Source organism: Octodon degus, unplaced genomic scaffold (genome assembly GCF_000260255.1).
Source record: "Octodon degus isolate 3935 unplaced genomic scaffold, OctDeg1.0 scaffold00047, whole genome shotgun sequence".
Lineage (NCBI taxonomy): Eukaryota > Metazoa > Chordata > Mammalia > Rodentia > Octodontidae > Octodon > Octodon degus.
The window spans coordinates 681,167-695,607 of record NW_004524623.1 but is presented as its reverse complement, the minus strand read 5'-3'; the positions used below and the strand labels follow the sequence as shown (position 1 = coordinate 695,607).

General features: G+C 39.9%; 1 protein-coding gene across 1 annotated transcript in view; it reads left to right on the top strand.

Moving 5' to 3' along the window:
- Window positions 1–14,441, top strand: part of CUNH12orf56 (chromosome unknown C12orf56 homolog) — a 79,191-nt gene that overhangs the window by 23,592 nt on the left and 41,158 nt on the right. Inside the window, exons 2-3 of the mRNA XM_012514949.1 lie at window positions 5,689–5,851; window positions 12,341–12,413. Of these exons, the coding sequence (XP_012370403.1) occupies window positions 5,689–5,851; window positions 12,341–12,413 (236 nt within the window). The remainder of the gene's footprint in view (window positions 1–5,688; window positions 5,852–12,340; window positions 12,414–14,441) is intronic.

Here is a 14,441-nt window from a genome sequence, read left to right as displayed (position 1 = left end):
ATAATTTATTATAATATTTTAATATTATAACATTATTAGAGACAACTTTTTTTTCCACTGCTAGAAAGCAAGAAGCCACATGACTACATACTGCACCCAGACAGAGCCACACCCTGGACTAAGGCTTTTTGGGGATAATCTGCAGTCCTAATATTAAATTAAAAACACCAATGAATTTAGCATAGAGATGACAGTGAATGTTCACTTACAGCATCACCATTGTTAAGGTCATGATGTACAGAACAGTCACTTTCAACTCTGTTAAGTAAAACCCAGCTATTTCTTCAGTTTAAATTCTGATTTCTTTTTTTTTTTTTGGCTGCCTCAGGATGCCTTCAGGGCAGGTCTGGTTTTGCTTGAGGATCTGGGGATCGAACCACAGCAGTCTGAGCCTGACTGCTTTGTTTAAGCAGGCACTTAAACAACTAAGCTAATGATCAGGCCCCTAAATTCTGATTTTAAAATGCCAATTCAAAAAAAAGAAAGTGTAAACAAAATAATCTAGTGGCATACCTGTTGCATTTTTAGGAAAGACCAGTCCATGCCCTTTAGCTGGGCCATATCTTTTAGGTTGGGCTTATTTTTCCATTTTAAAGACAAACAGCAGATATAACCACTGCAATGTATATAAGTTAACAGCCTACTGTATAAGTGTATTGAGCAAATAAAATGAACTTTACTTTAAAAAGTAAAGGCTGCTTATTATTTGGCCTTTGGTTCCAATGCCTGAAAACCCTAAAATAATAAAAATCATCTACCTCCCACTTCCCCAAAAAGAACCCTGAAGCTTCCCAAAGTTGGAAGACTTTGGCAACCACTGAGGACATGACATTATGTGTCAGTTTCTTCTGATACTAGAAAGCATCCACTTGTCATGAGACTATAAGTGGTCTCCAAGAAACCTTCCTTCCCAAGAGCAGCATCTTAACATTTTGTCAGTTCTAGTGCACTTTACAATGACCCAAAAAGTGCTTATCAGTTCAAATGATATAAATTTAAACTTTGTATTAGACTTTAAAATCATAGTGTTTCCCCCTTAAATATGTGCCTTTCCAAAAACTCCTTGTAGGGCCGGGGAGATGGCTCAGTAGGATAAGCGCTTGGCTGGCAAATGCAAGGATCTGAGTTCAATCCCCAGTTCCGCCAAAAAACCCAAAAACTCCTTGTTTCTATGATCACTCATTATGCCCCCAGCTGCTACAGAGAGATTAAGTGACCCCACTTTTTGTGTGGTCATAAACTGTTTGGCATCTATTGGTCACCACAAAACTATTGCTCTATAGTCAGTTTATTGTCATCACCTAGACAACCTGGTAATTGGAAGCCACAACACATTATAAAAAATAAAAATAAAAGATAACTTGAATAAAAAACAGGGGAAAAAACAGTATTTCTCTTTCACCAATAAAACTGGCACAATGAAACATCTTTTTTTTTTTTTTTCCCTCAGAAAGGCAAGTAAATACACAACTTTCTCGCTAACAGTGTTCAGACTTTTACAAAAGCAATTCAAGACAGTCTGAAGAGTTTTGTTATATAACACAGGATATAAATTATGCCCAGTATTATGTTAGTGGTCAGTTAAGTCTTATCCGTAAAAATAACAACATTAGGGAAGTTAGGCAGAGACACAGAACAACAAACATTCACATAAAAAAGTAAACTCCACTTAAGTGAACTGTGGTTTTCCCTTGGTTTGAAAACAAATGTTTTATACACAAAATTCATATTAGTGTTTGCAATGAAATGCTGTGTCACATATAAAATTAAAAGTGCCATTTCAAATGCACAGAAATCATTTCCAGAATGGTGGTGTGACATGACAGTGTGGATAAATTTGCCCAGAATGGGGAGACATCTGAAACTTTCATTTCCATAAGAAAAAAAAGCTACATTTTATGAAAAACACAAAATAAATGTTTCATTTCCAATACAAAACATCCACACTTATTTGTCCCCCATCAACCAGTTCTTTACAGTGTGTCTAACCCAAATCAGCAGAACCAAGCAGTATCCTGCTTCCAGGAGGGCTACAGAACCTTTATGTTTTAGGATTAATTCTATAGTTTATTCTAAGATTTAAAAAGGAAGTTCACATTACACTTGATTGTTATCTGTGTGTGTGTGTGTGTGTGTGTGTGCGCGCGCTCGCGCACATGTGTGCATGCATGTGTGCATGTGTTTTTTAGGGGTGGGGTAGGTACTGAGGATTGAGCTCAGGACCCTGTGCTTGCCAGAGAGGTGCTGATGCCACTGAGCTATTTTCCCAGCCCCCATGATATCGTTAGCATTTACTAACTTTTTCTGTAGAAAATTCCTTATCTCAGAAACCTAAAATGAGTACCAGGGAGATGGCTTAGTAGAATAAGTGTTTCCCTGGCAAGTGCAAGGCCCTGAGTTCAATCCCCGGTTCCACCAAAAAAAAAAAACGAAACCTAAAATAAATGAGGAGTATAATGAACTTCCCAATGCCTATACTCTGGTTTCTCTTCAAATCGTATACATCTTTCACCTTTTACCAAATGCCTATCATCAGTTATATTAATTATGAACAGATAGCTGATTATGTTTTACATATCCTGCATGTATTTTTCCACTAGAAGATTATCTTAAAAGGGTTCTCAAAATATTATTTCATCTATAGATACCTCTTAAAGCTATATACTTTAAGAAAAAAAAGTAATGCCATCTAAAATCAATAATAATGCTTTAATAACACAAAATACTCAGGTCAAATATCCCTAACTTGCTCAAAAATGTCTTTTAAAAGGGGATTTATTAAAATCAAGATCCAAATAATGCTCACACTTTATTGGTTGATCTGTTTCTTGATTCCTTTTTATTTATATTATTTATTTAGGTACGAGGAATTGAACTCAGGACCTTGTGTTTGCCAGGCCACTTGAACCACTGAGCTATATTCCTGGTCCCTGCTTTTTTAAAAATTTTTTTTAGAATTATTTATTTATTTATTTATTTTGTGTGTGTGTGTGTGTGGCCAGCTCAGCCCACCAGGGGGCAGGGCTGGCAGGTATGTGGTGCTGGGGGATTGAACCGCGGTCCTTGTGTTTTGCTTAGCTTAGCTTGTTCTAAGTAGGTGCTTTAGACCACTGAGCCATCTCACCAGCCCCAAAATGGAAACACTTTATTTATTTTTATTTTTTGGCAGAACCAGGGATTGAATTCAGACCCTGGCGCTTGCCAGGCAAGGGCTTACTCCACTGAGCCATCTCCCCAGCCCTGGTCCCTGGTTTTTAATCTACAACTGTTCTTCCTTTCCCTTTACTCCTGTCCCTTATTTGCTAAAGAAACTCATTATCTTAGTTACTTTTGTTGCTGAGACAAAATCACCAACACCTGAAGTTAAAGGAGGAAAGGTTTACTTGGCTCACAGTTTGTAGGGTTTTCATTTCAGAGTTGGCTGGCTCCAAGCAGGGTGGCTTGGCAGAGGGACATCGCAGAGGAGAAATGCTTCATGGCAGGCAGCAAGCAGTAAGCCATAAGGGACAAGCGAGAAACAGCAGCCCTCTGTCTGTCCCTTATGTCTTATCCAGGCTACCCATCCTTGGGGTGAGTAGCCCTCACCTGCATGTTGGGGCAGCTTAACCCTAGCATCATACCTTGAATCAATCTCAGCATCACTCGATCCCAGCAGCACACACCCTAGATCCAGCCACCTCTGAAAACCCCACCTAGAGCCATAAGAGGTTCTGGGAGGACCTCAAGATACAAGCCATAACATCACTAACTTGTCCTGGAGTTTGTCCACATTCTGAATTTGCCTCATTGCATTTCTGTTGGGCCCTTTAATATATTTCTCCATTCTCGCTATTCTCTGCAAATTAGGATGGTAGAAAGCCAGTTTCATTTTTGGCCACACAAAGATGCTTGTGGTAGATGCTATGTACTTTTCATTTCAATCCATAGTAGCCACACATCATCTTTTTAAAAAAAAAATATTAACAATAAAACTCAGTGCTTCACACAAGCTAAGCAATTGTACTACTGAAAACAGTTTTTATAAATTGAATCTGAGTAGATAGTGATAGCTTTTCATTGAGGGATTATATTCAATTACTTTAAGTTGGACTTCTAGATTTTTATTATTGTTTAATATTTCCTTATTTTTTTTAAAGTTTTATTTATTTATGTGTGTGTGTGTGGCCAGCTCAGCCCACCAGGGGGTGGGGCTGGCTGGCATGTGGTGCTGGGGGATTGAACCGTGGTCCCTGTGCTTTGTTAAGCTTGTTCTAAGTAGGTGCTTTAGACCACTGAGCTATCTCACCAGCCCAATATTTCCTTATAATAAGAGAAAGATGAAATTGCACATAGGAAATACTTTTGTTTACATTCTTGAAAAAATCTATAATGCAATTCCCTCTGAGGTGCTTTTTTTTTTTTTTTTTTTTTTTGTATTTTAGGGAAGGATGTACAGGATGTTCAGGGTCTCACTACTAGATCGGACTCATAGCGAGCTGCCTCTGTTTACAGCCTTCCAAGAGCTGGGGTTACTGGGCTGGGGAGACAGCTCAGTAGAATATGCGCTTGCCTGGCAAGCTCAAGGTCCTGAGTTCAATCCTTAGTACTGCAAACAAAACAAAACCTGGGATTACAGGAGTGTACCACCACACCCAGTCTCAACTGCTGCCCCGGGGCAGGGCCCGCACAGCATACCCTGGGGATTGAATCCCTGGTCCCTGTTCCTGCTTGCACGTGCTTTAATCTGCTGAGCTATTTGGCTGGCTCACCTTCTGATTTTTGAATTACATGGTTTTACATATGCCTCTAAGTAGTCTCTGAATTTATTCCTAGTTCGCTATTGAGATATTGTTATTACTGTCATAAAAGGGAAGCAGGTTATTAAAAAGAAGACCTAAAACTCCTCGGCATTTATCAATATATTTTCTATTTTAAATCAAGGATAGGAGAGAGAGCACTTTGGAGAAAGCAGAGCACATTTTAACTGCTCCAATCTAAATGCTTACAGTTAGAATCTCTGTGATCTGTTGCAGGACATTATCTTCTGCGCAGAAAACATCCTAGCTTAAACTCAATGAATTGCATGTTTTTGAGACTTTTTAAAACCGATTCCACCTTGGGCTGGTGAGATGGTTCAGTGGTCTAAAGCAACTACTTAGAACAAGCTTAGCAAAGCACAGGGACCACGGTTCAATCCCCCAGCACCACATGCCAGCCAGCCCTTCCCTCTGGTGGGCTGAGCTGGCCACACACACACACACACACACACACACAAATTAAAAAAAAAAAACCAAAAATGATTCCACTTTAAAATGAAAGTGGAAAATGATATATTTTAACATATACAAATATTGTTACTATTTAATTAGTGACCCTATAGTGTGTGTGTGTGTGTGTGTGTGTGTGTGTGTGTGTGTTAAAAACAGGGTTTCTCTGTGTGGTCCAGGGCAGCCTTAATCTTGTGAACCACTCCCGTGTCCAACTCACCGTCCCCCTGTTTCCAGTCCCTAAGTTCAGGAAAGCATATTTTTAGAGAAGACTAAAACAAATGAAGGAAGAACTGAGAAATTTAAGAGTAAAGATGTCCCAGTCGAGCATATGAAAAGAGAAAAGTATAGTTTGAGCTTGCCCTTAGTGAGGGAATTTATTAATACCAACTGGGTCAGGAGTCCTATTTGTCTTCAATAAGCTCAGTCAATTTTCTTTCAGATTGATGATTACCCAGAGTTTTTGAGTTCACCAGATAGAGAAATCAACCAACACATTCGTATCATCTATTCTTCAACTGGTTTGAAAAAAAAGTATGGAAAATCAAAAGCTGCCAGGAAGTTCCTATTTCCATTTCATCACGCCAAAGCTAACAATAATAACGGTATGTACTCTTTACTAGATATGTAAGTAGCTTTTCTTTTTTAAGTTTTATGAGTATGTGATTGCATTCATCATATCTTAATTCCTTTTATGTACATATCACATTTTAATTATTTTTGTGTTCCTTTCCCCCCTCAAAAGGATATATTTCTTTCTTTCTTTTCTTTTTTTGTGGTACCAGGGATCAAACTTAGGACCTTGTGCTTGCCAGGCACGGACTTATTCCACTGAGCTATCTCCCCAACCCCTATATTATTATTATTTTTTTTTAATTTTTGTGGAGCCCAAGATTGAACTCGGGCCCTTGCACTTGCCAGGGAAGCGCTCATTCTGCTGAGCCATCTCCCTGGCCCTGCCCCTATATTATTTTTAAAATTAGATTTTGTTAGTATGTTTTAGATATACATAATAGTCACATAAGAGGAATTTGTACATGTTCACAATATAACTTGTTTTTCCCCCATTTTCCTATCCTTCCTTGAATCCCTCCTCCCTTCCCCATTTGTAGAAGGTTTTTTCTATGGTTTCCTTTTTTTCCCTATGGTTTCCTTTCTCTCTTTCTGTGTCTCTCTGTCTGTCTCCCTCTCTACTTTCCCTTCTTTCCTCTCCTCTTCTCCTCTCCTTTCCTCCCCTCCCCATTTCCTTCCTATTTTACAATACCTATTATACACTTTTGTCCTTATTCATACTTTTGCTTTCTCATACCAGAGAAACAATGCAGTATTTATACATGTGTCTGATTTATTTCACTCAGGTGCATCCATTTTCCTAGAAATGTCTCAATCTTGACCTTCTTTTTAACCAGAGGAACAGTATTGTATAAAAAGCAAGCACATCTTTGTGAATTCACCAGTTGATGGACACTTGGTTGTTTCCAAGATTTGGCTATTACCAGCTGAGCTGCTGCAAACATTGGTGTGCATATATCACTATGGTTTTAATTTTTCTGGGAAGATACCCTGCAGGTGAATAATTGGGTCAAATGGGACCTCTAGTCCTAGTTTTTGTTGTTGTTTTTGTATTTAGTACAGAGTCTACAGGGTCTCACTACACAGATCGGTCTTGTAGTGATCCTCCTGTTTTCAGCCTCCCAAGTGCTGGGATTACAGGTGCACACTACCATGCCTTGTCTCAGTTACCATCTCAGTGCATCCCAGGAGCGGGGCCAGCATGGCACACCTGGGGGTATTGAACCCTGGTCCCTGCACCTGCCTAAGCAGGCACTTCAGTCCACTGAGCTATCTGGCCAGCCCTACTCCTAGTTTTTTGAGGGCTTTCCACATGGATTTCTACAGTGGTTGCACCAGTCTACACTCTCACTAACAATGAAGAAGTGTTCCTTTTCCCCCACATCCTTTTCAGCTATGATTATTGGCTGATTTCTTGATGGTAACCATTCTTTCCTGGGGTAAGATGGAATCTTAGTGTTGTTTTAATTTGTATTTCTCAAATGACCCAGTGATGTTGAACATTTTTAAATATATTTATTTGCTGTTAGTGTTTCTTCATCTGAAAAGTGTATTCATCTCATACCCATTTTTGGATTGGGTCTTTAAATGTGGGAGGTCCGATAATTTTGAGTTCTTTATGTGTTCTGGATACCAATCCTTTGTCTGAGGAATAGCTTGCAAACTTTTTCCCACAGTGTGGGTTGTCTCTTCATCCTGTTGGTAGTTTATCTTATTGTATAAAAGCTTTTTAGTAAGATGAAATCCAACTTATTTATTCTTTGTGATATTTCCTGCATAGTCAGGGTTTTACTCATAAAGTCTGCCTCTACCAATGTCTTCAAAAGTTTTACCTAGCTTATATTCCAGAAAGTTTACTGTTTCTGTTTTAATATTTAGATCTTTGATCCTTTTGAATTTAGTTTAGTTCATGGTGAAAGGTATGTGTACAATTTTAATTGTATTATATTATTATTATTATTATTATTATTATTATTATTATTTTGGAACTGGGGATTGAACTCAGGCCCTTGTGCTTGCGAGGGAAGCGTTTATTCCACTGAGCCATCTCCCCGGCCCCCTAAATTAATTGTTTTAAATCAGTTTCTTTATGAGGCTAAAAAAAGACTGATGTTCTTTACACAGAGATGAGCTGACCATTCAATTACCAGTAGCACAGTACCTGGGCACAATTCACAAAGAGTAAAGGGTATATAAAAAGGAAGCAAATGAAATAAAAGAAAGGAGAAAAGAAGGGAGGGAAGAAATGATGAGGAAGAAAAGAAGAATGAAGGCAGAAGGGAAGGAGGGAGGGAGGAAAAAGGAGGAAGGACAAATGGAAGGAAGAAAAAAAGAGAGGGAGGAAGGGAGAGCCCTTAATCTGTGGGGCCTGAGCAAGCTAGTGTCAGAATTGAATTGAATTGTGGGACAACTGGTTGGTTTCCAGAGGATGGAAGAACTGGTTTTCTTGTAGAGTAAAACTCGTACAAATTTGGTAACAGAATTGTGAAGGGGGAAAAAAAAGCTTAGATATGTAGAGAAATAGGAATAAAGCCATGTAGATATAGTTATACCTGTATAAATACATGAGTCCTTTAAGGTACCTACTTCTATAATTGGAAATGGGTAAAAAGCAAACAAAGAAGAGTGTCAGCTTTGAACTTGACCTGGTCCACGTTTGAGCCCTAATCCTCATGTTACCTGGCTGTATGATCTTCTGAAAGTCACTTGACCTGTGTGGTCCTCGTCTCTTCATCTCTGTGGCTGTCTTCACAGAGTTGTTGTGGGCAGGGCTGGGTATGCAGCGAGGATGGCTGACTTACTGGAGTCAGCCACTAAGACCGCATTCTTCACAGCGAAGGGAAAGGAGAAAATGACCATCCAGGGTGCTCCGTGGATAAGCCCTTCCACTTCTGGCTCCAACCTGTATAGCTAGACTAGCCCAGACCACCCCATTTGCCTCCACTACATGTCACTGCAAGCCAGACTCGATCTCTTGGACTATTAAATAGCTATGAAATATGAGAAAATCGAATGGTGTTTGCATGCTTTCACTGACAAGTACCTTTCCATGCTGCAGCATGGAAACTGTTAGTAGAAGTTGTCATTAGCAGGCTTATTAATTCCCTGGTTGCTCACCAAGTCTCTTGTCTGACTAATTAGGGCCTCTAACCGGTGTTGGTTGCCTTAAATACATATTTATCCTTGTCCACAAGCATAATTATTCTTGGTTTTTTTTTTCTCAACATATAGAGGAACATAAAAACACACATTAAAAGAACAAAATGATGGAAGTCTTAGGAAATTTAAATCCCCAGAAACTTTACAAATGATGTTAAAGCAGCAGAGTCTGTCTTGTGTACGTGCATGTGGCTGTTGATAGAATTACACTCCTGCCACCTGTTCTTTACTTTCTTCCCCCAAGGTCCCATCTGACACTTCTGTGCAAGAGCTGTTGAAACACCAAGCTGCTGCTGTCACAGAGAGCCGTAGCACATTCTGCGGTGTCCTCTGTATTTCCTGGTCTCCAAGCCGTCGGTTCCCTGGGTTAGGTATTCTATATATAGGGCTCCATGTGTCACCTCTGTGATAAGTGATTCTAAAAGGAGCTGGGCTCCAACCTATCTGCCCATCTACTTACCAGAAGCCATTACTAAAAATCCTTAATGTTAATGATGATGTCATGCCTGGAGAAAACATTGAGTACTGAGCATTTAAGTATAGATGATTATGAGGGCTGAGTCTAGATCTCCTGGGAGAAAGCCTAGGGAATATTTTTATCATGTGGCAAAGCTGTCCATGCATCAGTCAACTTGATCAACTAAACAAAGGAAGACCAAAATTGAAAAAAATGCATAGTAAAAAAACAAATAAGCAAACAAAAAAAACTTAGTTTAAATCATCAGACTTTTACAGGATTCCTCATTAAGCCCTACTTTTCTAGAGATACAGAGAAAAAGACCTGTTTTCTCCTTAGTATACATGCGCCTGTATTTAGGCCATACTTAACACTTTTTACATTTAGATGAAAGAGCATGCTTATGAAATTGTTAGCCAGATTCCTATTCCTATAACAAATCTCAAATAAATCAACTTGAGGGGAAAGGTTCAGTCTGGCCCACATTTTTGGAAGTTTCGATTCATGGTTAGTTGGCCCTACAGCTCTTGGGCTTGTGGCAAGGCAAATGTGATGGAGTAGAGCTGTGACAAAGTGAGCCACATGCTTCATGGAGATTAAGAGGCCAAGAGAAAGGCAGGAAGGGCTGGGGTCCTCATAGCACCCTCAAGGGCACACTCACAATGATCTAACTTCCTCCCAGTTGGCCCCACCTTGTTTATTTGTTTGTGAGACAAGGTCTTACTTTATGATTCAGGTTGACCTTGAACTGACTTTGTAGCCCAAGCTGACCTTCAGTTTACAATTCTCCTGCCTCAGCTTCTCACATGCTGGGATTACAGGTGTGCACCACCACACCCAGATCCACTTCTAAAGGTTCTACCATCTTTCAATAGTGCCACAGGTTGGAGACCAAGCCTTTTACCTATGAGTCTTTGGGAGACATTCCAGATTCAAATCACAGTAAAATCTAAATACACAATGCTGATGGGAGCAGAGGGCTGGTGCTGAAATGTATTAGTAGCTAAAGCTCTTCAGTAGATTGAGTTATTACTTAGGTTCAGGTACACTGTAGAATAACATTGCCAATAGGACCTTCTACAGTGATGGGAATGTTTTATATCTAGTCTATGTTTAGTACTGCTGCTTGTGGCCACTAAGTACTTTAAGTGTCATTGAATTTTAATTTTACTTAATAAACTTGAATAATTTCATGTGGCTAATGGTTGCTAAATATTCATTCAAGTTGTAGAATCACAGAGAAACCTTAAAGGTTTAGTGGTATATTTTGAAATACTGTTGGCATACAGTAAAATAGACTAAAATTCCCAAAGAATAAAACAGCTTAATAAATTCAACCAATGGTATCTATCTATCTATCTATCTATCTATCTATCTATCTATCTATCTATCTATTAATCTAATCTAATCTAATCTAATCTAATCTAATCTATCATTTAGGATGTTTCCCAAAGTCAGTGATGTGGGAATAATCCTAAAACTAAACCAACACAGCACTAATAAATCTCTCAGGGTTAGTGGGTAGTTTTTATATAGGGAAGCATGCAAGTTTCCCCACAAGAGTGACAAATATAATAAACTTTCTGCAACTGAGGAAACACATTATTTTAATATTTTTGTATCTCTTCTAAAAAATATTCTTCAGCTGGCCAGCACTGCTAAACCTTCCATCAAACATGGTTTGTGCTAACTGAGGGCTTCACATCCAAGCCACTGAAGAAGAACACAAACTGCCACCTGCATCTTCCTAATGCAGTGGCAGATGCCTCCGTCTTTCGGCTGTCTGTCACTCTTTCCCTACCAGACTCTGGCAGGAGTGCCTGCAAGACCACACATTTCATTTCACCCAGTATAGAAACAGACATTGAAGTGTATTTGTGGAGAGCATAAATGGTCTTAAAACTCTCTGCGCCATTGTTGCAAATGAAAGCTTAAAGCTAAGAAAAAGAGACGGGGACACGGACACTAAAGTTGCTTTGCCATGAATTTTTAATGACCTCACACATTCAGTTAGGGAACTTGGATGAAATCAGGCTTAAGTGAGAATTAAAAACTAGATATAGATTTTTTGTTTTAAGATAATGCCAGCTTCCTAAGAGATAAGCCTCAGTGGTAATTTCCCCCTTTTTGGCAGGCCAACAGTAATGTGCTCTGTTTTCCCTGTTCTTCTCTACGGTGCCTGTTCCTATATTGCTGAACATCGAGGACCCTATGGTTCACCTAAACCTAGGCTTTTTGTAATATGTAGCCCAGCAATTAAGTAACTTGTAAAGTTTACTCAGTGGTTAATGAAAGGATCTAAACTTGAGCAAATGCTATAATATCAAAGCAAAACTTATTTTTGGGGCTGGAGAGATGGCTCAGTGGTCTAAAGCACCTATTTGGAACAAGCTTGGAAAAGCATAGGGACCGCAGTTCGATCCCCCAGCACCACATGGCAGCCAGCCGCGCCCCCTGGTGGGCTGAGCTGGCCACACACACACACACACACACACACACACACACAATAAATGTTAAAAAAAAATAAAAAAAAAACAACTTATTTTTGTTTCATCATGCTGCCCAGCTTATAGTTTTGTAGCTCTTTCTTTCTTTCTTTCTTTCTTTCTTTCTTTCTTTCTTTCTTTCTTTCTTTTTTTTTTTTTTGTGATAGGTCTCACTATGGAGTTCAAGATAGTTCTGAACTCAAGGCCCAGGCTGGCCTTGAACTCACAGCAATTCTCTTGCCTTGGCCTTGTAAGTGTTGGGATTACAGACATGCATCACCTGCCTGGCCTAGATTATCATTTAGACTTGTATGTTTTTGTAAGGATTTGTGATCAATTACAAATCAGTACATGTGCCTACATCTTCAATAATTTCAAACTATTAATGATCAAATAACTTGTTTTTGTTTGTTTTTAAGTCAAGGAAGAGAATGATGGCCATAGCTTTTGGAGAGGTGAGGATCCCAGAAGCCTGAACAAATCCTCCATCAGGTGAGATGATTATTTGCAGTGTGGTTTTGATTTCTTGACCAAAACTTATTTTATAATACAATTTGTTTTTCATTATGCTTGTAATCTACTAATGACTTTGTTTTTTTTTTTTTTTTTTGCTTTTGGAATGTAATTTATTATGGGGCATTGTAGGTGTTTTGCTATTACAGGGTGGGGTCTAGTCCAAAGAGGAGAGTGTATCTGAAGGGTGAATCTCTCACCCTAGCCTTGCCTTTCATTCCCACTGCTTTGGGTTATGATGAGGTATGCAACTGTCTTAGTTACTTTTTACTCATTGCTGGGACAAATACCAGACACTCAAATGAAGGAAGGAAAGGTTTATTTAGCTCAGTTTGTGGAGGTTTCAGTTCATACTCTGCTGGCTCCAAGGCAAATGATAGCAGTTCATGGTGGCAGAAAACAATGAAGAGCAGAGGAGGAGCAGCAGCTGAGGCATCCATCAAGCCTGTCTTCCTTCTATGCTGACTGTGAAGACAGGCACTCCACAGCAAAGATTGTAGCTCCTCCAAAGTGGAGCAGCTGAACAGATCAAGCTCCTCCGAAGACTGGGACTTCTCCATGGAAGCGGGGCAGGGCCAGGAAGCCTTCTTCAATTTCTTTATATACACTTTTTGTGCTGAGTCACTCTGGTGAAGCCCATGGCCCTAGGTTTGAACCAATTGCACTCCAGTGCTGGCCCAATAGCATCCCAGATTGGGCCTTGCCCACTCGCAGGGCTGGGCCCCTGAGCTAATTCAGGCAACTAACACAATTCACCCCTTGTCAACTTGGCAACTAGACATACTTTTTTAAAGCCAATTTCCAGGTACATAGACATGCTTAAACATTTTACAACTTGAACACTGTACGACATTAGAACCATGACATGTTACCCACGGCCCTTCAAAGACTCATACACATCCATTTATACAAAAGACATTTTAGTCCATCTCTAAGAGTTGCCAAAGTCTTAACAGCAATGCCGAAAAGTCCAACTCCCAAGTCTCCAAGATCTAAGGTGAACTCTTAGCTGTGAGCCCCTCTACAAATGAAAAGTTAAACACTTCCAACATTCAAAGGCACAAGATAAGCATTGCCATTCCAAAAGGTATACACAACTGGATACAAACAGTTGGGACCAAAACAAGCCCAAAGTCAAGAAGGGCAAATGTTAAATCTTGTAGTTCCCTGTGGACCATTCAAAGCAATCTGAAAGGAGTTGTGAGCTCCAAAAGCCCTATATGGCTCCACCCCTATGGCACTCCTGCTGGTAGCTCTTACGGCTTCTCTCTTCGGCCTGCTTTGCTCCCTTTTTGCAGCTTTTCTTAGACCATCCACATTCCTGGCTTTTTCAAACTTCTGAGGTCTCCACTAAATAGGCTTCTCATTCACAGCTTCACACACTGCCCTCTCTGGGGCATATTGCTTGGCTTCCCAGGCCTTCTTGTGAAATCTGGGTGGAAGACTTCTTAACCTCAGAACTGCATTCTGCATGCGCCTACAAAGCCATGTGGATATGCCAAGAGCTGCTGCCATCTGGTGTAGTAGCCAGGCTTTCTTCTTTCTTGACTGAAAGGGTTGAGTGCCTGGCTTGCTGAGCATTCTGACCCTGATTCTGAGAAACAAATCCTATATGTTGGCACCATTCTGTAATCTGGTGTGGCCGCTGCCTCCATTCTGGAACCTGGTGTGGCTTCTGCCTCCATTCTGGAACATGGGGCTCTGCGGCTTCCTCCTCAAAGCAAAGTCCCTCATCCTTGTGATTCTGAGGCTGCAAAGGGTGAGAACCTGCCATCTCCTGTGATGTCCTCAGGACATTTTTTCTACTCTCCTGTTCCTTCTCAGCAATGGAGATCCTCTCAGCTCTATCCTCATAGTCCGCACTTCCTTTCTGGCCAAACTCAATATTTTAAATAATCCTTTTGGGCTCTTTGCTCTTCATTCTTAACATAAATCTGGCTAAAAGCCCCCAGTAACAACCATGCCACTGCCCCAAAATTTGAGCATTTCTTTCTTTTTTTTTTTTTT